This window comes from Nannobrachium achirus, assembly GCF_963921795.1.
Source record: "Nannobrachium achirus genome assembly, chromosome: 12".
NCBI classification, from domain to species: Eukaryota; Metazoa; Chordata; class Actinopteri; order Myctophiformes; family Myctophidae; genus Nannobrachium; species Nannobrachium achirus.
Window position 1 is genome coordinate 18,921,432 of NC_137832.1, and position 27,328 is coordinate 18,948,759.

General features: G+C 44.3%; 1 protein-coding gene across 1 annotated transcript in view; it reads right to left on the minus strand.

The window, feature by feature from the left end:
* Positions 1-1,196: 1,196 nt before the first annotated feature.
* cacna1ba (calcium channel, voltage-dependent, N type, alpha 1B subunit, a) overlaps positions 1,197-27,328 on the minus strand; it is a gene marked incomplete at both ends in the record, with an annotated part of 221,504 nt that continues 195,372 nt past the window's right edge. Inside the window, 9 exons of the mRNA XM_080738497.1 lie at positions 1,197-1,841; positions 2,837-3,057; positions 8,146-8,407; positions 15,856-15,975; positions 17,212-17,350; positions 19,836-20,044; positions 22,484-22,602; positions 24,766-24,873; positions 27,102-27,207. Of these exons, the coding sequence (XP_080594623.1) occupies positions 1,197-1,841; positions 2,837-3,057; positions 8,146-8,407; positions 15,856-15,975; positions 17,212-17,350; positions 19,836-20,044; positions 22,484-22,602; positions 24,766-24,873; positions 27,102-27,207 (1,929 nt within the window). The remainder of the gene's footprint in view (positions 1,842-2,836; positions 3,058-8,145; positions 8,408-15,855; positions 15,976-17,211; positions 17,351-19,835; positions 20,045-22,483; positions 22,603-24,765; positions 24,874-27,101; positions 27,208-27,328) is intronic.

Consider the following 27,328-nt stretch of genomic DNA (forward strand, 5'->3'; position numbering starts at 1 on the left):
TCGCTCCTCTCGTCTACTGTTAGTCGTGATATTTTGCGAGAATTGGTAAACGGAAACAAAGTGACAATCATCAGACGTTCCCGTCTATCTGGTCAACTGACAGAAAGGGAATGTCACAAAGCAGGGGTCTTCAACGTTTTCAGGCCAAGGACCCCTTAGCTGAGAGAGAGATGAAGCAGGGACCCCCAGATTCCATATAGTTCCATCGTTTGACAGCACAGTCATCAGTGTATTTTGGATTCGTGTCAGTTTGTGTTATCAGATATTTAACCACTTGAACCGTCAATACTTAATAAACTTGACATTTCACTCTGTACTTCCCCTCTACACCAAACCTCTTTGCCGAAAATAGCCGATCTACAAGCTCACAACGCCTCGCAACGTGAGGCATTGTGAGCTTGCAGATCTGCTATTTTTGTCTAAAGTTCTCAGAATATAGACGTTAGGGTTCAAGTGGTTAATATAAAGAAAAAAAGGGTTTTTATCACACAAATATTTGAAGGACCCCCTGTAGTAGCTCTGAGGACCCCCTAGGTGTCCCGGACCCCCTGTTGAAGACCCCTGTCACAAAGGATTAGGCAACATCATGGAATGGTGGAGTCCTAAAGTAAAGCAGAACAGAGCTGTTTGTGCAATGTTAATCGTGTCTACTGAGTTTGTCCTAATCGTTTGCTATTGACCATCTTCATCCTGATTCTAACTGTTGGACTATACTGAACTTTTGTCTTGTCATTGGGCTACATACAGCAAGAACGCCGATATTGGCAAAAGGTTTTGTTTGAATTCCCAAATTCAATTTACAGTGTAAATGTCACATGAATTCTCAAAGTTATACTTGTCTTTTTGTTTATTTTCAAATTCAATTATTCTGCCCTTTAAATATTTTACTTCAAATTCTCCTTTTTCCATATTCAAAAGTTATACCGTTGAAATATGCTCCGCTTAAAATCTCCTTCCTTCAAATATTCACATTTTCTACCACTCAAATAACACCCGGCCCCCCCATGCATCTTTACATTTCCTCCCCTTCACACTTTCCCATTCACCTCTCCGATTTAGGACTAAAACACGTCATTATAAACACACGGCGGACAATGTAAACGAAAGCCTTCAAAAGGGGATGATAAAACTCATCACGGTTTTCCTCAAAAATGCACTGTTTAAAAAAGAAACGTCGGTTTTTCGAAAAAGCCATGCTAGCACCATTCGTCGTCCTCCTCCGCCTCCTCCTGGTAATACCTGGGCACCCTGGCACCGGAGCCCGGGCTGCCGCCGCCCACAAAGGAGAAGTGATATCCGTTGGGCACCACCAGGTGGCGCTGCTGCTGCTGCTGCAGCTGCTGCGGAGGAGACGGGGGCAGGGCCCCCATGTGAGACAGTCCAGTCCTGTGAGGGGAGCGTCCAGCGCGGGGACTGGGCGACCGCGAAGAGGCCGCGTCCTGGAAGACGTCCAGTTGGTCCCGGAGGCTCCCGTGGGGGCTGCCGTAGGGGGGGCTGCACCCCGGGGTGGTGTCGTCGCCGCCGTAGCCGCCGCCGTGGCCCAGGAAGGGCTCGGAGCTGATGCGGGTGACGGGGCTGGGGAGGTGGTGGTGGGAGCCGCCGTGCCGCAGGAGGGCGTTGTGCTCCGACAGGCCGCGGCTCAGCCTGCCGGGACTCAGGGCGGCCAGGCCGTGTTGCTGGCCGCCCGACACAAAGTGCACGGGGGAGGAGTTGGCAGTCTTGTAGGCCACCCCGGGCCGCGGGGTGAGGGGGGTCTGGGGGAGCTGCCTGCGTCCGCGGCTAGGCGTGCTAGAACCGGAGCTCAGTGTCACCGGGCTGCTGCCTTTAACCCAACCACTGCCCTGGATGAAAATTGGACAAGCAATTTGAAACGATAGAACGATGAGGGAAGATGCATAAAGAGAGGAGAAGGAAGGAAGAGTACACGACGGGGGACAGGGCGAGGGAAGCCAGATAGGAAAAGGAGAAGGACGGACAGAACAGGTAAAGGAAAGGAGAGGGAAATAAAGTAAGGGATCGGACAGGAAAAGAAAGGACAGGAGAGGTCAGGAAAAGGAAAGATAGGACAGGAAAGAAAACACACCGTAATGTGAGATGACGGATCACAAATGAAGATGGCAGAAGAGAAGACAAAAGAAATGAAAGAATTGCCACCGAAGGAAGAGGGAAAAAAAAGACAGACAAAATGGAGCAGAAAATGGTGAGGAAAGAGAAAGTGGGAAAAGAAGTGAAAGGCCATGAGAGGTTGTTGCACTGCAGCCAGAAGAAGAAGATAAAAGTCCAGCGGTAAGAGCATGCAGATAGATCAACATCAAGACATCGAGCACCACATCTCTCGCTAACAACACAGCAACATACACAATGTTTAACTATGAAAGTGTACAAATTAAATGAACAATTGCTCTAATTAGGGGTGGGCAATATGGTGATGAATATCGTTGAGACGATACAATGTCTCCACGATATGCTTTTTCAGAGATATCGTATATATCGTCATACTTACATACTTGTAAGGGTCAATTTAGACCTCCCAAAAGGAACCCAGAGAGTCCCTGGACCCCACTTTGAGGACCACTGGTCTAAATGGTTTGTTACTGTTACTGTAGGTGGTTGTACTAAAATAACCATAAAAACCAACATGAAAAAGAATTGTGATAAGATCGTGGATCGTGATACAGCTTGGAAAAAATATTGTGATATTGTATTTTTCCATATCGCCCACCCCTAGCTCTAATTGCCTTACCGGTATTCGGTGCTACAACAGTATGCTAAGCCTCACTGTCACACTGCTATTCTTTATTGTGTCCTAGTCTATGCCTATATGCCCTCCTCCCACCTGCTTGTTGAAGCTGGTGTCCTGCACCTCGTTGGGAGAGGTGGCACAGCTGGCGGTGGCAGACTTGGTGTGGCAGTGTTCCCGGCTGCAGTAGCGATCGCAGGAGTAGTATCGCTGCTTGTCCGCCATGGAGTGGTGATGCTTCCTCTCGTGGGAGCGGCCGCGATCCTGGGCCCTGGAGCCTGCAGTCGGGTCGCTCCCTGACGGATCTCCCAACGCACCTTGACAGAGGAAAGAATAAAAGGAAATTTAAAGTTGGTCACTGACGTTGATATTTCACTCGGCGGGCTTTGTGCTGCTCGCTGTTACGACGGGAACTTAGCTAGCATCACATAAATGATACGTAGCCTGCAAAGTTAGTTCAGGCAGGTTTACTCGAGAGGGTACATTGCATTGCAGTTGTATAAGGACACTAATACACACTATTATGCCAGACCCTACGTCATTGGCCGACGTGGCAGTCAGCTGATCATTTGCCAACTACTTAAGCCCGCCCAGTCTGTCAGCAGGGAGGCTGCTCTTGCCCGGACTGTTGCTTGTGTTTGCTTGTCCCCACCGCCTCCCCAGCACCACCAGTAGGCTCTGCTAATTCTGTTCCCCATGGGGGGTGTTTATATATCTATATATCTCCCTGCTCATTATGGTTAATGATGTTCTTCTTCTGTGCTGCTTGCTGCTGAGCAGGGAGAAAATTTAGCAGAGCCAAACGCCAAATTAAACGTGACATTCACACTTGTATACTCATTAATAATAAACTTAGGTCAATATATTGTGAGTTACCTGACTGAACATTCACTAATATTCAGTGGTGAGATGCCGTGGGAGTGCACAGGAACAACGTTCCCTTTCTTTTCAAGCTGCACGCACGCGCGCCTCACATGCACATGCGTGCATGTGCGTGCACGCACGCCGTCAAGATGCGTTGACGCGGCGGTCAACACTTCTGTCCCCCTACCTGGTCGCTTTGCATAATAATACTCGGGCATGCCTCACCTCCTCACAGCAGGACTTATCGTTGATGTCGGGCAGAAACCTCGTATTTCCAAGTTTCAAATTTGAAGTTTTTTCGTAAAGTAAAGCCTCACTTCATCATATAAGACTGTCGCACAAAAATAGTGAAAACATCCAATCTACAAGCACACAACGCCGAGGCGTAGTGTGCTTGTAGATGGGCTGTTTTCACTAATTTAAATCATTTTTAAATGAAAAATGCAAAACGAACGGTTTTGGACATACAAGGTTTTCACCCGACTACGACGATATTCTCTCTTCTTCTCTGCTGTGGCTACTTGTTAAAGAGCTCGGACGACCAGGTAAAACTAAGCACGTTACAAACAAATGGGGCTGATGCCCATGGGGAAACACATTGGCATAGCGTTAGTGGAGTTCTAACGCCCAGGTTGAGAACCACTGAGTTACACCACTTGTGCACAAGTCAGCCACCCTCTCTTTGGATCTTCACACTTCACACAGGAGGATTCCTCGATGGTTTTTAACCAAAGAGAGAGAGAGAGAGAGAGAGAGAGAGAGAGAGAGACAGACAGACCAAAGGCCTTTTCTCCCCTCCGCTGATATTTTTTTTAACTCTCGGCGGCCTTTTGCCCTGCTGAGAGGGTGCCCATAAATTAGCCAGTGGTTGGGTGTGCGCGTCTGTCTGCTCCCTTTTATCTGGGGTAATAAAGAGCAGCTGGAAGATTCCTGCCATCTAAACGCCGGGGCCCTGCTGCCCCGCCCCCCTCCGCCGAGACACCGCTGTTGATCTCTATCACAGATGAGGAGGAGCAGTGGTTCTCAACCTGTGGGTGGGGACCCCTCATATTATTTTAGGAGGGGGGGTCCCCAGACCTTTGTGTGTGTGACGTGTCACTTATGAGCGTTGAATGTTTCGTGGTCACTTTATGTATATATTCTTCTTCTTTTTTTGCAATAGCTTTCGACACTTTATGTTTTATTTATCTTTGTTTTGTGCTTGCTCTTTGGACTGTACACTACAGTACTCTTTTTCTTTTTCTTACTTCTCTGTAACTTGTAACCTTAACTGCTGTGCTGCCTCTGGGCAACTGAATTTCCCCCGTGGGATAATAAAGGTGTATCTATCTATCAGACTGATTAACTTAAAGGACAACTTTGTTTTTTTTACAACATGGGTTCATATTTTAGATTGTAATTTAAAAAAAATAAAAGATGAGTGTTAAAAGGTTTTCATTTAGTCCTTTTTATTGTTTTAGAGATTTTAATGATTTTGATTTCAGTGGCTGGGGGAATGCGTACAAGTGGCTAAATATGTCTTTTTAGACATAATAAGCCCATTCCCAAGATGCACCGCAATCTTTCACGGGCAGATGTGACTATGGGGGCTAGTAGTGTTACTGTAAATACTATGTAATGAAGAAATTGCTGGCCTTTTATGTCTAAAAAGACATATTTAGCCACTTGTACGCATGCCCCCACCCACTGAAATCAAAATCGCTAAACATGCTAAAACGATACGAAGTAAAAGCAAACATTTAAATCTCACCTTTTCTTTTCTATAGTTACAATCTAAATATGAACCCTTGTTGTAAAAAAAAAAAAACAAAGTTGTCCTTTAATGTGCAACATTGTTTTCTCACTCAACAGTGAACAAACCAACATAAAGTTTAAGTGTATAGAGCAGAGGTCTTCAACAGGGGGTCCGGGACCCCTATGGGGTCATCAGAGTTACTACAGGGGGTCCTCCAAATCTTTGTGTGATTGTTTGTTTGATCACTTGAACCCTAGCATCCCTATTCTTAGTGGAACCTTAGCCAAAGAATAGCAAATCTACATGCTCACAACGCCTCGCGCTGGTATAGAGGGTATCTGCACATTTCTAAAGTGACAATTTAAGGACTTTTTGATACTTCTAAACATTGGCCAAATTGGCAAATATTAGCATGTAGATCTGCTATTTTCACAATAGAACCGTGTTGTACAAAATGTAATGCCTCAGCTCTTAGTGCTCGTCAGGGTGGGGGGGGGGGGTCCCCAGTTAAAATGTGAACCACTGGTGTAAAGTAACTAAGTACAGTTTCGAGGTACTTTTTTTACTTTACTGGATTATTTCCAATTATCAGTACTTTTACTTCCAACTCCACCACATCCCTGAGGCAAATATTGTGCTTTTATTCCACAACAATTACTTGAAGTCTTTACATTTTGAAGCCAATACTTTCATGTACTCAAGTACATTTTGAATCCCAGACTTATTTTACTTCTACGTTGCTGTATTGATTGATTGTCTTAAAGGACAGCTTTGTTTTTTTACAACAAGGGTTCATATTTTAGATTGTAATTAGAGAAAAGAAAATGTGAGTGTTAAAATGTTTTCATTTGCTTCGTTCTATTGTTTTATCGTGTTTATCGTGTTTACCGTTTACAAGTGGCTATCTTTTTAGACACAATAAGCCAGCAGTTTCTTTATTGCTATTTACAGTAACACTTCTAGCCCCCATAAGTCACATCCAACCATGAAAGGTTGCGTTGTATCTTGGGAATGGGCTTATTCTGTGTAAAATGACATATTTAGCCACTTGTACGCATGCCCCCGACCACTGAAATAAGAATCTCTAAAACAATAGAAAGAAGTAAATTAAATCAATTTAACACTCATCTTTTATATTCTTTAATTACATTCTAAAATATGAACCCTTGTTGTAAAAAACTAAAGTTGTCCTTTAAGTAAAACATTTGAGGACTTTTCCCACCACTGAGGAGAAGTGGGGATGGTGTTGTTGGTGTCTGCTGAAGCTTTGACATGCTCTTACATAAGAGCCTGGCCCCGGTATACTAAACCAACACTTTGTCACTGTCTGGCCAAAACCTCTTAACTCAATTTTTTTAGGTTTTAGATTTTTTGGCATAAATCAGGGCTATTAAACACCCTTTACAGCTGAGTGTTGGTTCAAATAATATTGAACCGATGGAAAGTAGTAAAACGTGCTTGGGACAAAACCTCCTAACTAAATGAAAGTCACATCTGTCCATGAAAGATTGCAGTGCATCTTGGGAATGGGCTGTAAAAAGACATATTTAGCCGCTTGTACGCATGCCCTCAGCCACTGAAATCTAAATCATTAAAATCTCTAAAACGATAGAAAGGAGTAAATGAAAACATTTTAACACTCATCTTTAATATTCTTCAATTACAATCTAAAATATGAACCCTTGTTGTAAAAAAACAAAGTTGTCCTATAGGTTAATCACCTGGGGACCGGCCAAAATAATTCTGGGGACCGCCCTGGGGGTCCCGACCCCACAGGTTGAGAACCACTGCTGTATGGTCTCTTTTGGTGGGTGGTGTATTGTCTAACTCAGTGTTTATCAACCACTGTGCCTGGGGACCTTTGGTGTGCCCCTGAGACGGGTCAAGTGTGCCCCTTGAAACTGCTTGAAAGCCAGTATTGTATTTATCATTTTGAAAATGATTTAAACTAGTGAAAACAGCCGATCTACAAGCACACAACGCCTCGCACTGCGAGGCGTTGTGTGCTTGTAGATCTGCTGTTTTCACGACAGCCTTGTATGATGAAGCAGGGCTTTACTTTGCGAAAAAAACGTACAAATTTGAAACTTGGAGAATGGAGATACAAGGTTTCCTCCTCCCGACAGTGACGATACTTACACCCCCGTATTATGTTGATGTGCCCATGGATTCTTGGGACATGAAAAGTGTGCCCATGCAGAAAAAAGGTTGAGAAACAATGGTCTAGGTGGTTGCACACTGCTGCGTTTTTCGTTGCGAAATGCGTTTTTCAGGGCAAGGAGAGAGAGAGAGATAGAGAGAGCAAGGGACCGAGTGGTGCGCGAAACGGGCGGCAGTGTGCAAACGTGATTGACATAACGTGAGGTTGATTTTTTTATTTGCGTGCTCCGAAATTCACTCCGATATTCGGCCCGAAAAACGCAGCAGTGTGCAACCAGCTTAACTCAGTCTTTCTCAAATGGGGGTACGTGTACCCCTAGGGTACTTGAGAGAAAACGGAAAATGGAAACATTTATTTTACTGTTGTGTTTAATGATAAAACATTGACAATAATGTGAACGTGCTGCTCCGTAAAGCTTTAAACCAAATTAGGTACGAATTTTACTGTTACTGAATAGAAAACAGACTACTTACTTTTACTTTCAACATATTTAGGCCTACGTAAAAACTGGACTTGTCAATGTCTGGGATGTCAATATGTTCTAGTCGAAATGTTTTTGTCAATTTAAGGGGGTACTTGGATTCAGCAAAAAGTAAAAGTGGGTACTGAAGCCCAAAAAGTTTGAGAAACACTGGTCTAACTAACCAGAGGTGTTGTTGGGAGGCTGTACTCCCTGGGATCTGTCCAGGGACCTCTGCTTCTTGTCTTTGTCCCGGTCTCTGTCCCGCTCCCTGTCCTTGTCCCTGCGGTGGTTGTGGCAGCGGTGGTGGTGGTGGTGGTGGTGGGGTCTGCTGCTGCTGTCCTGGCTGGGCTTCTCCAGGGCGTAGTCCCTCAGGTTGACCTCCTGGGTGCGCTGTGGAGCCACAGTGGAGGCCGAGCGCTTCATGGGGCTGACATCAGGAACAGGCTGTGTGGGAAGGGAGACAAGCAGTGAGACTCTGTGGAACAATGTCCCCCCCTAGTGGTGATTCATGTTTAGTCATGCTGGGTACTGTGTATTAAATTCAGGCCTAAAATTATTGAATGCTTTAACTATTGAAAAATATCTATAAGTGTCTCTTTGAATCCTTCTAAGGTTTAAAAAAAAAATATATATGTTTCTATGTCAGCAATCTGGCTAGCCATCGTCAAAGAAAAGATCCTTTTCACTTAACTGGAGCTCAGTTAGTCTGTTCTTGAGAGACTACTATGTCAGTGGTTCTCATGTGAAGGACCGACCAAAATGATATATATTTGGCCACGGACCCCCATCTCAAAATATTTAGTTCCACGGACCACCCAGAAGCAAAATTTGAGTTACAAACGTTTGCTTTAAAAATACATACATTCAATAATTTTAGGCCTAAATGGGTTAAGAAAAAAAAAGATTTGTACAACTACCATAGCATTTTTCAGTATTGCTTTTTTCAATAGACAAATTCCTTATTAATATCTCTATAAAAAGATTGTATTGTGTGCTTTTGCGCAAACAAAACGGGCTATCTAGGTATATAATTATTGTTTAAGAACATTTAAACAAACACGACAGCTCTTCCCCTAATGACAGCTTGAGCAATATAGCACAACAAAGGACACTTAACAATCTTGTTGTGACCTACTGTATACATTAACTCTGATGCAGCACAACACCTGTTCAGCTTCTACACACAGCAGTGCCCTAAAACATGTCTTTCATGACCTAACAGAATAATAAAAACACAGGTGTCCATAATCAAAACACCACACTTGGTGTGACAAATGACAGCTTGTCATCTCGTTCCTTCCTTCCTACGTACAGTATGCTCTATGTACAGGGATGCAGGGGTCCTGCATGGGTACAAGGATTCACTGCATTATTTTGTGCTTTAACTATTGAAAAATAGCAGATATACAAGCTTGTATAGATCTGCTATTTAAAAAAAAAAAAAAAAAGTCTATTCAAAGATTTGCACAAATTGTCATGATTTTTCCAAAATAGCAGATCTACAAGCTCGCAGCGTGGCACTCGGTGCCGCGCTGTGAGCTTGTACATCTGCTATTTTTCAATAGCTAAAGTATAATGTAATTAAGGCCCCTCCACCTTGGGCCCTACTACTAGTCGCGACCGAGTATTTCCCGGTGAACCTGAGCGCAACGGTGGGGGTGTGGGAGTGTGGGGAACACACCACTGACTATTGCTGATGATGGAGAGGTTATAATATAGCTTTATGTATTGAGAATGAGAAGCACTAGTGCCGATTTAGTAAGAGACTCGTCGCCAATTGCAAGATATTTAAAAGTTATTTCGGCCGATGATATCCTTTTCTTCCCACAACCAGACTAAGGATTTATATTGTCTGTGTTATTGTTTACAACCACAATTATTCACGTGCGGCAAGATCGCGGTTCACTAGTTTTTAGTAGGCTATAGTGTAGGCTTAGAAGCCTTTTCAGAAGATAATTTAATGTTTTCCATTTAATGATTTCCTTTATCGTCATCTTGTGCTAATGCACACAACTGTTTTCACCAGGTTTTAAGGCCGTGTAGGCTTTTCAGAAGTTAATTGAATGTTTTCTATTTAATGATTTACTTTATCATCATCTTGCCCTAATGCACGCAACTGTTTTCGCCAGGTTTTAAGGTCTTGTGTTAGTTGTTTCTCATAAGCTCGCAACCCTCCTTGCCCATCGGCCCCCACCTTTGCGCTTAGGTTCACCGGGAAATACTCGGTCGCCTACTAGTCAGTCCCACTCCCCCCCCCCCTTGTGACGCCCCTGTCTATGTATAATTTTGTGCACCAGACATGGGTGTTATAATTACAGTATCGAAACCCATGAACATATAATTATAAATGTAAACATGTAATTATGAATGCCTTATATGTCAACATGTTGTCTCCGCTCTATAGTAGAGGGGAGGGGAGAGAGTAGACAGTCAAAGACAGACAGAGGTGGAATAAGTACTTCTTTTTTTACTTAAGTAAAAGTATCAATACTGCCATGTAGAAACACTCTGTTAAAAGTCCAGAATTCTGAATGTACTTGAATAAAAGTACAAACATATTGGTATCAAAATACTCAAAGTACACATCTTCCTCTGAGATGTAGTAGGAATAGAAGTAAAAGTATTGATAATTGGAAATACTCAACAAAGTAAACAATACCTCAGAATTGCACGCAGGTAGCTACAATACTGTACTTAGTTACTTTACACCAGTGGTTCTCAACCTTTTCAGGCCACGACCCCCAAAATAATCATATTTAAACTGGGGACCCCCACTCTGACAAGCACTTGGAATTGTAGGAGTTGGCATTACATTAAGTTTGACTTGATCTGTTCCATTGTGAAAATAGCAGATCTACAGGCTCACAACGCCTCGCAACGCGAGGCGTTGTGAGCATGTAGATCTGCTATTTTCACAATTTCTGCCTTTAATATTTGTCAATTTGTTGTGAGCATGGAGAGCCCAACATCTGGGGACCCCGCAAAATAATTTGGGGACCCCAAACACCACTGAAGACAGCAGAACATAGAGAGAGAGAGAGAGAGAGAGAGAGAGAGAGAGAGAGAGAGAGAGAGAGAGAGGCGGGTACATACAGGCAGCTGCGTCCCCGGGGAGTAACGCGCGTGGCTCCGCTGTCACATGGCGCAATCACAGGAGGGTCACGTGGTGTCACAGGAGGTCACATGGTGCAATTAAGGAGGCACAAAGGAGCAGGGGAGCGGGGGGGGGGGGGGGGGGGGGGATAGAAGGAAAGAATTGGACAAAGAACAGGGGAAAAAGTGACATGAGATTAATGAACACAGGACAAACTACAAACGGTGAAATCGGAGCCAGGGCTTGGCTTTTCATTCACTACTCAAGTGAAGGTTCGAGAAAAGCCTATTGGTCTATGGCAGCTCCGCGACCGCGGTTTTCCCAGGGAGCCTGAGCGCAACGGTGGGGGGCCGATGGGCAAGGAGGGTCGCGAGCTCCCTACATCACATCCGATAAAGGAAATCATTAAATGGAAAACGTTAAATGAACTTCTGAAAAGGCTTCTAGGCCTACACTAGCCTTCTAGTAAAACTAGTGGAACCGCGATCTTGCCACACGTGAATAATTGTGGTTGTAAACAATAACGCAGACAATATAAACCCTTATTAGTCTAGTAGTGGGAAGAAGGGGTTATCATCATGGCCCCGAATAACTTTTAAATATCTTACAATTGGCGACGAGTCCCTTACAAATGAGAGTGCCTCTCATCATTTTATATCAGGGGTGGGTTCCTCATCTAGGCATTTTTGCAAAATGGAAAGCCGAGTAGCATACTAAAGCTATTCCTAAAATAAATGATAGACCTTTACTTTTCCAAATATGCTTCCTCCTAACGTGTACATATTACACTATTAATCAAGTGAATCAATAATATTAGTTCACTGTCATGAAACGGTACCTTTTCCTACGGAATACCTCCAATAAATACGTCAAGCTCGTGACCCTCCTTGCCCATCGGCCCCCACCGTTGAGCTCAGGGTCCCTGGGAAAAGCGCGGTGTTATCAGTAACCTGTGGCTCACGTAGAGCCCTCGTAACGTCTGAACAACACATTTCACCACTTGGCAATAAGACGGAATTACCCCTGTTCCACAATGAGACACTCAGGAAAGAAATCCCCCCCCCCCCCCCCCCCCCAATTTGTACATCTACCTCCACACAACGCACGCTCCTTTCATTTCAGCGACCCACCTCCCCCCTCTCCCCCCCGGCCTCCGCTGTACCGGCACCATTTGTAGATCTATCTCGCAGAGTTTATCAAGCCTCTGTTTCTTCTGTTTTTCACCAGCCTTCACCTAGTAGTCTGTGTGATCCCGAGAAGACCCCACCACGGATAAAAGAGAGAATGTGTGTATGTGTGTGTGGGGGGTTATCTTCTGTGCATATTAAAAGGTGATGAGAAAGCGGTATCGGCTTCTAATGTGCCGCATCAGCAGGGATAGAGGCCGGGGCTTAATGCTGTGGCTTTCAATGGGTGGCTTATGGAGGAGCGGAGACGGGACACCCCCCTGTTTCCCTTCCTGTGCCCAGGCTGGCGCCCCCCCCGGTGGGGTGACGGTTCTGGGACCGGGGGGTGTCTCGTGTCACCGGAACACCACGAGGAATTTGGGGTCGATCAGGGAGGGGCTCAGGGATTTCCGCTCCTCACCTACAGCAAGCAATGGTTCTCAAAGTGGATTCCAGGAAGTTGGAACTCTCTGGGTTCCTTAGGTGGGTCTATATGGACTCTTACAAGTCTGTAACTGACAGTGACCAAACTAGGGATGGCCAAATGGAGATTTTTTCTTAACCGATAACCGAAAGGCCTTATCAGTTAATTAACCGTTAACCGTTAAGGAAATGTGTTCAAAAATGCGCTATTTTAGCGATTTAAAAAAGGAAAATACACCCGTTTTTCCCCATAATAAAGTGCCATATTTACACATTACAAACAATAAAACTAGGAGAAACAAGAATACAAATGTTTTCTAAAAGAAATGTGTTTTTGCAAAGAAACGATGGCATTGAAATGATCAGTCTAATGTGGTGCGCTTTCGCCAAGCACGTGCGCACATACAGCAAAGGGGGCTGGAGCCCTTAACTTTTATCAACAGAATTGTCCACCAAAAGGCCCTTCAGCCCATGCCTCTCTAACATTCTGTGCACTCCCTGGCTATCGCCTAACTAAACAGCCGCAGCGAGATGCTCGTATGAAGAACAATAACTTTCAATCGTATAACTTTTGGAGTGGTTGAATCGGCTAAACGTGATGTCCATTTCATTAATTTTCTTCTCTCTCGCCCGTGTTTTGTGTGTGCTGATGCAGCGATCATTGAATTTGCGAGTCTGAGCTCAGCTTTGTTATTTTCGCATATCCTACTCTGTAACCAAGACGACTTTAGCGTTCCTCACGTCATCAATGTGTAACATTAGAAAGTTGTGTTTTAAGCTCTTCTTAAACGGGATTCAATGTGACGGGGTCTGTTTTGTAAAATCCAATCGACGACGGAGCATTTGTTGAATAAGTCAGCGTGTACGACTCGCGTCGCAGACTCGCAGTTGCGTGAATGCTCGATGTATCATGTTACACAGACATTGGTGTCCCAGAAATGTGTGACCACAGCGCGTAGTTGCATGGTTGATGACTTGATGTTGCGTAGATATTGGTGTACGGGGCTTTTGGTGTGACACATGGATTGATTTCCTTTTTCTTTTCTTTTTTATCGGTCAAAATTGACCGTTAGTGCTTACCGGTAACCAATTTCTTATCGGTTTAACGGTAACGGTTAGCCGTTGGCCATCCCTAGACCAAACGGACACTAATGGGTTTCCTTCCAGTTGTACACTGTCAGGGTTAAGGGCAGTGGTGTGTTCTAGGTTCTTTCGGAGGGATACAATAATCATTCCCCTGCACGACATGCGCGTGGTCGTACGCTAGCGCCTTTTCAATGGATGAAATGGTTAGTAGAGGGCTACGCTTCAAAATAAAATCATACTGCAGTATGTACGCTATATATAACACAGTAGAACACAACACTGGTTAAGGGGAGACAACCATGTAAAAGTTTGAGGACCATTGAACGACAGTATCTCGTGCCTTGAAAACAGCAACACTGCATGAGACACGACTGAAGAAAATAAAGCTGTAAGAAGAAGAAGAAAACAAAAAAAATAGGATTGAAAAACGATCTGAATCAACTGCCGGGACTGCAGGGCCACCGGGTTCCATTATGCTCTGACAAAAGCAGAGCCATTACTAAAACGCCAGCACTAATTGCACGAGTCCGAGAGGGATTTCCTGGAAGTTCTTAAAGGTGAGAGAAATCAGCCAACCAGTCAACAAGCCTGCCCACCGTCGCCCTTCTCCCCCCAACATCCTATTGGCTGGTGAAAGAAAAGACCCCCACTCTCTCTCTCCTTTCTTCGGCCTGCAGCCATTTTGAGCCACAATCATTAGCCAGTGGGAGAGAAAACACACACACACACACACACACGCACGCACACACGCACACACACAAACAATATGCAGGACAAAATAGCTGGCAGAGAGCCAGACTCTAATCAGATTACCGTGGACTTTCTCTCCGCGCTAAAAGTGTAGGACCCACGAGCGACTGTCCTAATTGGACCATGAAAGGAGTGCACTCTAAAAACGCACCAATTGATCAATATTGATATCACTCCAGGAAATGAGAGGACCCTAAGCTCGTGTTTCTCGGGGGCCAAAGTTGAAAAGGATTCAGCTGGAGGTTTTCGGCCCTAAATGAATGGAAGGGAAGAACAGCTCCCAAGATGGCCACGTCTACTGTACCGCCTTCTCCAAAGGAGAGATTTGTGGTGGCATTAATAGTTGAATGGCATTACAGTACACCAGCATATCTCTGCTGTCTGGCCGAAACCTCCTAACTCCAAAATGTTCATTTTCGGGAAAATGAGCTCAAGTGGGGTTTTGACCGAAGGGCTTTTTACTGCTTTCCATTGGTTCAATATTATTTTAACCAACACACAGACGTAAAGGGTGTTCAATAGCCCTGATTTATATAAAAAATTGGCCAAATGGGTGGAGTTAGTGGTTTGGCATTTTCCGCCGATTTATTCAGTAATCCAATGCAGATGGCCAACTTTGAAGCCCATTTTCTCTGAATCTATGCTTTTCTGTTAGAGGACAGCCTTTATTCACGGCAGAATAGTCGTGCACGTAATGGCTGCGCAGGGCTTGCGTAGCTACAGCGTTTGCCTATGAGAGTTAGGCCGGCCACCCAGCAGGAGATGGCTCCATCTAGTGGTAGCACTAGATGAGTTAAACATACAGTCAGGGTTCCCACGCATTTTTACCAATTAATTTCCAAAACTTTTCCAAAACTTTTCCAGAATATTTAACCCAATTTCCAGGACTATATAACAATAATTCAGCTCATTAACAAGTCGCTTACTCCTATGTGCAATGCCCAAAGACAGGTAGTGTATGCCGAAATAATCATATTTGAACTGGGGACGCTGACGAGCACGAGTTGAGGAATTTTGTATAACACAGGTTCTGTTGTGAAAATAGCCGATCTACATGCTCACAACGCCTCGCGTTGCGAGGCGTTGTGAGCATGTAGATCTGCTATTTTCACAATTTCTGCCTCTAATATTTGACAATTTGGCCACTGTTAAATTTGTCATTTCAGACAAATCAATAACCAAAGACAAAATCAATAACCAAAGACAATGCACCGCTAATTTTTCCAGCACCTTCCAGGACCCTTGATCAATTCCAAAAATATATTTCCAGGAATTTCATGACCGTGGGAACCCTGTACAGTGTCATTGTTAATTTATGATGCCCCTTGAATTGCTATGTTTACTTGCAGATCTGCTATTATCAGTGTGTCTACCTGTATCTCAGTGTTGAGGCGGGGCATGGACACGGCTCGGCCCTGGTTCTCCAGCCCAGAGCCTGGCACTGGCATGGAGCTGCTCGCACTGGTCTCTATCTTCCTCATTTCTACCGACTCCTGGACACACAAACACACAATGTGCACACGCACACGCACACGCACACACACACACACACACACACACACACACACACACACACACACGCACGCACGCACGCACGCACGCGCACGCACACGCACACACACACACACACACGCACACGCACACGCACACGCACACGCACACACGCACACACACACAGCACACAAATTAACGAACACATTCACATAAGACACAGTTTTAGATGCAATGTTTCCTGTGCATTATACAGATGACGTTTATAACATCCCCAAAGCATCTACATAGTACAGTATTATACATACACACATGAATGGATGCACATATTGAGAGAGAGAGAGAGAGAGAGAGAGAGAGAGAGAGAGAGAGAGAGAGAGAGAGAGGGAGAGAGTGTAAGCCGTTGCCACCCATACTTCCATATATCGTCGTTGTCGGGTGAAAACCTTGAATGTCCAAAACCGTTCGTTTTGCTTTTAACATTTTTAAAATGATTTAAACTAGTGAAAACAGCCGATCTACAAGCACACAACGCCTCGCGATGCGAGGCGTTGTGTGCTTGTAGATCGGCTGTTTTCACTACTTTTGTGCGACAGCCTTGTATGATGAAGCAGGGCTTTACTTGGTGAAAGGACATACAAATTTGAAACTTGGAGATACAAGGTTTCCAAGCGACAATGACGATATGGTACTGTAGGTGGGGTCTGAGGACCCCCAGGGATCCTTTAGTGGGGTCCGGGTTAGGGTTAGGGTTAGGGTTCTCCAGAAAAAACATGTTCATATATCATCAAAATCTGTTTTACAACTTTAACCCTATTTTCTACTTCGAATCCTTTGAAGAATGTAGATAAATCTTGACAAACAACTTGAAAATATTGATAAAATGACCAAAATCTTATGCAGTCCGATCTACAAGCACACAAATAGCCAATCAGCGGTGTGTGCTTGTAGATCAGCTATTTTGCACCACTTTAGTGCGACAGTCCTGTATGATGAAGCAGCGCAAGACGTTGTGAGCTTGTAGATCGGCTATTTTCAGCACGCAACCAAGTGTAAAATCTGTCATTACGATGCCATCAAGGCCTGCCAAAATATCAGTCAATTTCAGTTGACTAAATCAACTGTAGATTTAGTCACCTAAAAACGTAATTAAATTATGACTAAAACTAAATGACATTTTATTCAAAAGGCTATGACTAAAACTAAATCAAAATGTGCTGTTAAAAACCAACCCTGACCTGAGGGCTGGTGCTGTCGGGGGCGTCCTCTGAGGGCACCCTGGAGGGGGTGCGTTTGTTCTTGGGCCTGCTGGGCACCTCCTTTGCTTTCTCCGTCACCCACGAGGCTGAGCCTTTGATGCTGTGTTCATGGCCTGGCCTGAGAGCCAACAGTAAACAAACGTCTGGTAAATCATGCTTTTTGATGCATTTTTCAAATCTGTGGACAACAAAAGAAATGCCTGTTCACAAATAATAATGATTGGAATACTGCTTGTCCCCAAAAATAAAGAATGATAATGATAATAATAAAACGTTTATAAATAATAATAAAAAAATCCCTTTAACTCATTGAGTGCCAGCGCCCTCTAGGGGCCATAGAATGCCAGCGCATCTCTCATAGGCGAGCGCTTTAGCTTCCAGGACCTCACGTGCTCACGTTCATGCACGTCATGGAAATGTCCCGGATGATAATGCTAACAGAATGGCTATTCCCATTTTGTCATCTAAAAGATCATTTTTGGGCGATTTCGCCGTAAATAAACCTCGCGCCGCTTCCCTAAAGACACAATCCAGAGATATCAGCCTTCAAAGATGTGGTCTTTCATTGGATTAGGCGGAGATTGGCGATTTCGTTCGCAAATAACGTCCGGCCGGGACGTTGCTAGCTTTCGGCTAGTAGCTAGAAAAATCAGGCCAGGCTTCAGAAGGCCTCTTATCATTTTATTCCATTTCATTAAATATCCCGGACTAGTTCGGGATAGGCACCCTGGAATACGTCGCGCCGCCTACAATGAACATTGGGTGAACATTGGGGGGTGTCTAAACTTTATTTTAAACCATTTTCAATGGAATAAATCGTCGGAGCATCTAGCGTCTCTCGTTGGTGAGCGCTGGGCGAGCCGGGACCACCCACGTTGCTCCAAGCAGCTCGGGGTAAGTAAAATAGCAAATAAAAAATTGTTTTTGATCCCGAATATCCCGAACTAGTTCGGGATAGGCACTGTATGAGTTAAAAGCAGTGGTGTAAAGTAACTAAGTACGTTTACTTCAATTTTGAGGTATTTATACTTTATTTGAGTATTTCCAATTTCCAATACTTTTACTTCTACTCCACTACATCTCAGATCCAAATATTGTACTTTTACTCCACTACATTTACTTGAAAACTTGAGCAACTAGTTACTTTGCAGATATAAATTATAATATTATAAAACATACACTGACCACTTTAGCCCTATTTCATACCTAGGAAAATAGCCGATTAGTTGGGTAAAAATTTTCAGTTCCGTGACCACGAGAGCAAAGGTCCGTTTTTCGATAGATTTGTCATCTAGGAGGGTTATTAAACAAATTTGGCCGGGGTGTATTTTTTAAAATGGCTGGGGAAATGTTTGACAGCTAGGGTAATTTCACTCAGGGTCTCATTCACTTACTATATGCTATACTATAAAGGAAAAAATTACTCCCAAAAAATCTGCTTTAAGTGGGATGTGAGGGGTCAAACTAGGGGTTTTTAATTATTCTGAATCCATTGCAAGCATTTGTTTTGCATAAAAAACATTCCTTGGGCTAAAAAACGGCCAACAAAACTATGGTTTAGTGATGAGTCATCAATTTTCACAGTCTTTTGGGGTCCGTTTATAGCCAAAGGAATGTTTTTCATGCAAAACAAATGCTTGCAATGAATTCAGAATAATTAAAAACCCCTATTGTATAGTGTATAGTAAGTGAATGAGACTGAAAATTACCCTAGCTGTCAAACATTTTCCTGGCCATTTAAAAAAATACACCCCGGCCAAATTTGTTTAATAACCCTCCTGGATGACAAATCCATTGAGAAACGGACCTTTGCTCTCCACGGTCACGGAACTGCCATTTTTGACTCTACTAGATATACAAGCTCACAACGTTGTGAGCTTGTAGATCTGCTATTTTCAAACATTTTGTACTTTTACTTTTGGCACTTTAAGTACATTTTGATGCCAATACTTTTGTACTTTTACTCAAGTACATTTTGAATTCCGGACTGTTACTTGTAAGGGTGCCCTCACACCAAAACACCTAGAGTGGAATCCGCCAATGCATTTCAATGAGAATGGAGCGTTTTTTGCCAGTAGAGGATTTCTGCAAAAAACGCTCCATTCTCATTGAAATGCACTGGCGGATACAACTCTAGGTATTTTGGTGTGAGGGCACCCTAACAGAGTACTTCTACATTGCCGTATTGATACTTTTAGTATAAAATGTGAGTACTTTTTCCACCACTGTTTAAAAGATAATCATAATAATATCTCAAATGTATACGCCGCTTATCTAAGTACCCAAAGACGCTTCACACGGGAGGGAAGAAGAAAAACAACACAAGAACAACTTTATTAGTATAAAACAGGAACAAATGGCAAAGAAATAAAAAGATCACGTCTATCTTGCAGTGCACCGGCTTTGGTGCCATGGCATAGGTCCGAAGGTTCATTAGTCCGAGGGTTCATTAGTCCGAAAGTGTTAAGAATACTATGCCTAACCCTTACAGTACCTTAACCCTAACTCTAACCTCAGTAACCCTAACTAAATTCGGACTAATGAACCTTCGGACTAATGAACCTTTGGACTTATGGGCCTTGACCTGAACCCGCCAAACTTACAAAGTGCCTCCATTGTTGAGCGAGTTGGAGCTGGGCCTCGCCTGGGGCAGGGCGGGCTGGGGGAGGTGAATGGGTGGCTGGATGAATTTGGAGTGGGACTTGGATTGGAGGATGCTGGGAGGCTCCACGCTGTTTAGCATCATGGGCAGGTCTTTCTCCTGCATGTGAGTCAGAGGCAGCAATGGCTTAAACAGAGCCTGGACCTTGCTCTGTGGAGAAGAGACGGAACATGGCAACATGCTGAAGACATTCGAGGAGGCAGCAAGCAAAAGAATATTGTTGAACCCACCGCGGTCTCACAGGGCTTTTTGCACGATGGCAGCCGACCTGTGGAGGCCCGCGGGCCACAATATTCGCTGTTGTTCTTCTTTTCTGTGCAGCCATGCAAGTGGCGTTGTCTGTGTATAGCAGTGTTTCTCAAACTTTCAAATTCCGAGGTCTCCTCTTAAAGGACAACTTTAGTTTTTTGCAACAAGGGTTCATATTTTAGATATTTGAAATTAAAGAATATAAAAGATGAGTGTTCAAATTGTTTCATTTCTATATTTCTATTGTTTTAGAGATTCTTATTTCAGTGGTTGGGGGCATGCGTACAAGTGGCTAAATATGTCATTTTACACAGAATAAGCCCATTCCCAAGATACAACGCAACCTTTCATGGTTGGGTGTGACTTATGGGGGCTAGAAGTGTTACTGTAAATACCAATAAAGAAACTGCTGGCTTATTGTGTCTAAAAAGACAAAGTGGCTAAAACATATTTAGCCCCACATTTTAGCACGGTAAACGCGTTAAAACAATAGAACGAAGCAAATGAAAACATTTTAACATTCACTTTTTCTTTTCTTTAATTACAACCTAAAATATGAACCCTTGTTGTAAAAAACCAAAGTTGTCCTTTAACTCTGACAGTGTACAAATGGAACCAAATGAACCCTAACGGGTTCATTTGGTTCCATTTGTACACTGTCAGAGTTACAGACTTGTATGGGTCAATTTAGAGCCCTCTAAAGGAACCAACAGAGTCCCTGGAATCCACTTTGAGAACCACTGGTGTATAGTGTTGTGTGCGGTAATCGAGCGGATTTCACGTGCACGTTTGGGTACATGTATTTGCCGAGCATACAGGTTGCAAAGCCAGAGTGAAAAAACTGACCGACATTTTGGCCAGTTGGGACAAAAAACAAATTTGAACTCAAGTCTCCATGGCATGAGTAGTCTGGGATCACTTCACTTTTCGAGGTTTGATCCGGTCGGGAGAGGAAACCACTTTACGTCATGTTGTGGTACTCAAAGGACTACAATTTGCCGGAACTATCAAACCGGATTCAGTTTTAACCCAAAATAATTCCCCTGCGCTCAAGGACATACTTTTAGGGCCTACCTAATAAACTCCTTGATGCAGAGTAGTTTTGCTTTTGAAAACTGGCAACTGGCAAGACTACACTAGGCTACTCAAGCATTTTAATAGGGATTGGGGAAACAAATGGAGGGAACCAAATCAAAGCGACGCCGCTTCTTCTAGTGGTTTCCGCGCTTTAGGCGGAAACCAAACGGCCTGTAGTGAACGAACACAGAAAGCCTGGTGGGCGAGGTTATGGCATGAGTAATCAATAGAAAAAAAGGCATTTTGGGGGTGGACTACTCCTTTAAAACCTGAGTTATACAGTACTTAGTTGTGTGTGGATGTCGCACACCCAAAATAGCCTCTCCGCAAGCTCACAACACATTGCGCCGTGACACGCCGTGAGCATGTAGACCAGCTAGTTTTGGTGTGGACATTAACGAAAAAGTTGACTTCATTACAGAAGTCGACTCCCACCAGAGAAAGTCGAAAGTCGAAGTAAAAAAAAAATAATACTTTCTATTGTGAAAATAGCAGATCTACATGCTCACAACGCCTCGCATCGCGAGGCATTGTGAGCATGTAGATCTGCTATTTTCACAATTTCTGCTTCTATATATTTGACAATTTGGACAATGTTTAATTTACCATTTTAGAGGTATTAAAAAGTCCTTAAATTGTCAGTTTAGAAACGTGCAGATAGCCTCTATACAGTTGAGTGAGAAAACAATGTTTCACATTAAGTTAATCATCTGGGGACCCCCCAAAATAATTGGGGGGTCGTGTGTGATGTGATGACGTCATCAAACGATAAAGTCGACTTCAACTCAACTTTTTACTGAGTCGAGTCGACTTGCAAAAATCACAAGTCGTTAATGCCCTAAAAAACGCGAGCAGCCTATATGTAAATCACGTTCTAGCTCCTGCATTCATGCATACAGCAATGCTGTTTCCATACGTTTGTGCATAAAAGTGCGCAGATGTAACCGTGCAGGTTTCCATATTGTCTCGAGAACTCGTACATGCGCATTTCTGTGCGTGTGCATGCGCTGTGTCCTGTGTGTGTGTGTGTGTGTGTGTGTGTGTGTGTGTGTGTGTGTGTGTGTGTGTGTGTGTGTGTGTGTGTGTGTGTGTGTGAGCGTATGTGAGAGTGTGTGAGTGTGAGTGTGTGTGTGTGTGTGTGTGTGTGTGTGTGTGTGTGTGTGTGTGTGTGTGTGTGTGTGTGTGTGTGTGTGTGTTGCTCGCAGTGCACGCACGTGTACACAATGCAGTGTGTGCTCGCATGCAAAGCTGTGTGCTCTATACCTGAGAGCCGGTGCCGCTGCTCTGCTGCTGCTGCTGCTGCAGCCTGCGGGCTCGGTTCTGCTTGTAGTAGTCAAAGATCATCAAGGCCGCGTAGACCTTCCCCACCGTCAGCTCGTTGTCTGAGAGCAGAATGAAGAGAGGGGAGGACAGCCGATGGAGGGGAGAGGAGAGGAGAGTGGAAAAGCAGAGGAGGAATTGAATACTTTATTAGCAGGATTGTTAACGGTATGGGTAGTAGGGAGAGTGTTTTTTGCAGGTCTTTCAGTCCAAGTCGGCACCGCGGAGAGGAGAACAGACAGAGAATACCCTTTATCACGATTTCACTCAATTCAAATGTATCTATATCATCCACAGTTCCACACACGTAGGCTATGTTTATAATAAATAGCCTACCTTGTGTCAGTTAAGTTATATAGCTATCACCAGCCAGGTAAAGGATACGATTTGAAATGCAAGTGAGACTGACGAAAAACACACGCCACAAGTCGCCTCCTTCTCGAATGTGGTGATTAATCAATAACCAACTGGATTTAATATCGCCCGTCTTATTAAAAAATACAATGCCATAGAAGGCGTCTTTTGTAACCTTGAAGGCAGCTCTCCATCAAGCCGAGGCTCACGTTGCAGCAGGCATTTGTGTTGGGGACACTTGTGGCAAAGCAAAGGAGAAAGTGTTTCGGAAGCAAAATAGCAAAATACTTTTTTTATTTTGGCGGCTGACTCTGATTGACGACCCTGAGCGGAGCGTGGAGCGAGTGCGGAGCGACAAATGCGCGAATCAAGGTGAGTGACGGAGCTGAGCGGCCCGTTGGCCGACCAGAGTGACTAGCGAGCGGGACAAGGAGACCTCTGGAGCGCGGAGCGGCTTTCGTTCCCGCTCCGCTCTGCTCGCATGCCCTGACAGAGAAACCTAACCTAACCTAACCTTAACCCTAACCCTAACCTCAGTAAAACTAACCCTGGTGAATGCTAACCTGGTGAAATGCTAACCCGCGAGGCGCTGTGAGCTTGTAGATCTGCTATTTTTGGCTAAAGTTCTCCGAATTTGGACGCGGAGGGTTCAAAAGTGGTTAGTATAAAAAGAAGAAAACATTTTTTCTATCACACAAAGATTTGGAGAACCCCCTGTAGTAACTCTGAGGACCACCAAGGTGATCCCGGACCCCCTGTTGTAGACTCTTTGGCCTACAAGCTCACAACGTGTTGCGTTGTGAGCCTGTAGATCGTCTATTTTCGGCAAAGATGTTAGATGTTGAGGGAGAAAGGCAGGAGGCCGAGTACAGACCAAGCCCCCAGAACACAGGGCTAGATTTGAAGCAACCCCGATGGTGGCCAAAGTTGGAACTGCAGCCTAAACGCGCATTTTGGCCCCGCCCCCTCCACTCCAGACTGAGCGGAGAGCAGCGTGACGTCATTTCCAGGTGCATTCTGGGGGCTTGGCCCCACTAGGTAGTGGCCAATTTCCCCCAGAATGCACCTGGATTAGCTACATGCTAGCACGTAGCCGTTGCTTCAAAACGCCACTGAGCACTTGCATTGAAATGATAGTGGGGGCGGGGCTCGTCCGCTCTCTATTTTATATATACTCTATGGTACAGACACCTGAGGGACTTCAGTCAATAATGTATTAATAGTTAAGGATAGAGAAGAGAGGAGAGAAGACAAGGATATAAGGAGGGGAGATTAAAAAACAGAGAGAGAAAGAGAGGTAATTTTGCTGACTCATTCATGGCTCAATTCATCTCTATTTGCGACTCTTAAGTCTCCCCCGAGATTTTCGCCCACAAGGAAGGAAACCGTACATCCAAACCGTTTAATGTATTTATGGCCCATAATTAAAATTGATTTTCAAGGAAAACAAATGAAACGGTAGAACATGCAACGTTGCCTGGAAATGCCACCGACTAATGAGGTGCTAATAGTTTATACAGTCAAACGGTGGTACACAAGTCCCACCACAAGGTGGCAGTGAAGGCACGGCTCATGACTGTGTTTGAATGCATTGCATGAGTCTTCTCAAATGCACTGCACAATGCGTGTGGAGGTACAAGTCACAGACACACAGACGATAATTAGAGAAAGACACAAGCACACAGGCGCACGCACTCGCACTCGCGCGCGCACGCACGCACGCACGCACACACACACACACACACACACACACGCATTTACAGCTGCATGCAGATTCCAAATCTTACACAGTATGTATAGGCCTATAGCGTGTGTGTGTGTGTGTGTGTGCGCGTGTGTGTGTGTGTGTGCGTGTTAAGGGAGCTGCTTACGTTTGTGTGGCGTGACCAGCAGGTCCATGGTCTTCGTGGAGAGACTCGGCCACACGGTGGACAGCTCCTTTTTCAGCTCAGCATCTGACAGTCGCTGGGCCACCATCCCTGTCAGGGACGTGCAGAGAATGTTAGAGAGGCAGGGGCTGACATTTCTAAAAAGGTTAGAAATATCGAAAATTTACGGTGCTTAATACCACAATAAACTAAGCATAATCAAGTCAATACTGGAGATGTGGCGTAACGGCATGGATTTCTACACAGAGAGGGGATTTGCAGATCGGCTATTTGTTCGTGCTTATTTATGTTTATATAGAGCAGTGGTTCTCAACCTGTGGGTCGAGACCCCCAGGGGGGTTCCCAGATGATTAACTTAATGTGAAACATTGTTTTTGTTTCCTTCTCCAATAAAATGGCAAATTAAACATTGGCCAAATATTAGAGGCAGACATTGTGAAAATATCAGATCTATATGCTCACAGTCACAACGCCCCGCAACGCGAGGCGTTGTGAGCATGTAGATCTGCTATTTTCACAATAGAAACGTGTTACACAAAATGCAATGCCTCAACTCTTAGTGCTCGTGGGGGAGGGGGGTCCCATGGGGGGTCCCACCCCAGTTAAAACATGATTATTTTGGGGGTCGCGGCCTGAAAAAGAACCAGTGATATAGACTATGCCATCTTTTAGGCTGTACAGTATATTTCATATAGGAAAGAGAGAGAGAGAGACTGGACCACCAGCTGTTCTGGGTTCATAACTGGATTTATGGCGTAGAACAAAACAAACGATCTTTCCTGCGGAGAGGAGTGAGGAAGAAGACCCTCATTTATACTGCAGAATGCACCTCGCAGGCACGCACGCACGCGCGCACGCACGCACGCACGCACGCACGCACGCACGCACGCACGCACGCACGCACGCACGCACGCACACACACACACACACACACACACACACACACACACACACACACACACACACACACACACACACACACACACACACACACACACACACACACACACACACAGCTTTATAATGAGCCCAAATGGGACCCATATTTACTCATTCCAGCCTCTAAAGAGAGAAGACAAAGAGGCAGCAGCTGGCTGCCTGGTTGGGAATAGCAGGGTGTTAAAGAGTGACATTTTGATAACATCTTTTCCTTTCTTCTTATTGTTGTTGTTTTTTTTTTGGTGGAAATTATTTCATTGTCTCCCCCCCCTTTTTAGTTCATTCAATTTAAAATGTCTTGATTGTTCTCATTAAAGTCTTGCCTGATGAAGCAGGGCTTTATTTGAAACTTGGAGATACAAGGTTTCTGCCCGACAGTGACGATATATTACATTAGTGTCAATTGGATGCAGTACAGCAGATTTCATGGTAAACCACCGCACAATCAAACTAAGGTACATCAATAAATCAATCAATCAATAAATCAATGTATACCCTTCCAGTTGGCCATCTGAAGTTTGGAGACCTTTGCTCCGAGTTTAATCGATGGTTTTTCACAATCGATTAATACAGTATATAGTCAATAGACTACACACAGAAGTAATTTCTCTATGGAGAATAACATTGGGTCATCTTAAAATCATCACAAATTGTGGTCCAAAAATAAACAAACCGTCTGTGCGATATTGTCGGGGAGGTGGCTCTGTATGGTTTATGATAGTCAGTCACTCATTATTTGATAAAGCCTGTTTCTAGCAAAAATGTAACTAATTCGGCGACAGTAACATTAGCCTTTTCTCACCATCAGTTGATTCTTCATAATCTTATGAGTCAAACCGCTTAGATCATTAGTTTATGTTTGGAACACAGTTCTTATAATTATGAAGTGATATGAAAAAAAGTCTAGGGGAATTCAGAATGGGGGGAAAAAACGTGAAGCAGGTAGGATGGGTAAATTACGTCAAACGTCACTGCTCTATTCGTTCGAATTTAGGCCTAGAATTATTGAATGCTTTAACCAGTGAAAAATAGCAGATATACAAGCTCACAGCGCGGCACTCGGTGCCAGTGCCGCGCTGTGAGCTTGTATATCTGCTAAGGCCCCGTTGTATATCTGCTAAGGCCCCGTTGTGAGCTTGGAGATCTGCTATTTTTGAAAAAGTCGTGAAAATGTGTGCAAATCTTTGAATACCGGTATGTATTTTTTCAATAATAGCAGATCTACAAGCTCGCAGCGAGTGAGCTTGTATACCTGCTATTTTTCAATAGTTAAAGCATAAAATAATAATACACTATAATGTGTACCCGTTCTAAATGGGTTAACCGCTGCGCCTCTAGTTCTCAGCTGGCATACGGTAGGTACACCTGTCAGTCTCTACCTGAGGCCAGCTTGATCTCCAGCGCAGTGCGGATCAGGGCCATCAGCGTGGAGGTGAAGTGGACCGTGTTGTCCTCAGCGATGGGCATGTTCATCTTCACTAGCCGCTGAGGAGAGGAAGACGGAGGGGCGGACCGAGGGCCGGGGGTTAGATCACTCGAGCAACACAGAGCACAGAGCAAAAAATAAATAAAAACAGCCCAATCCCAAATCCCAAGGCAAGGCAGA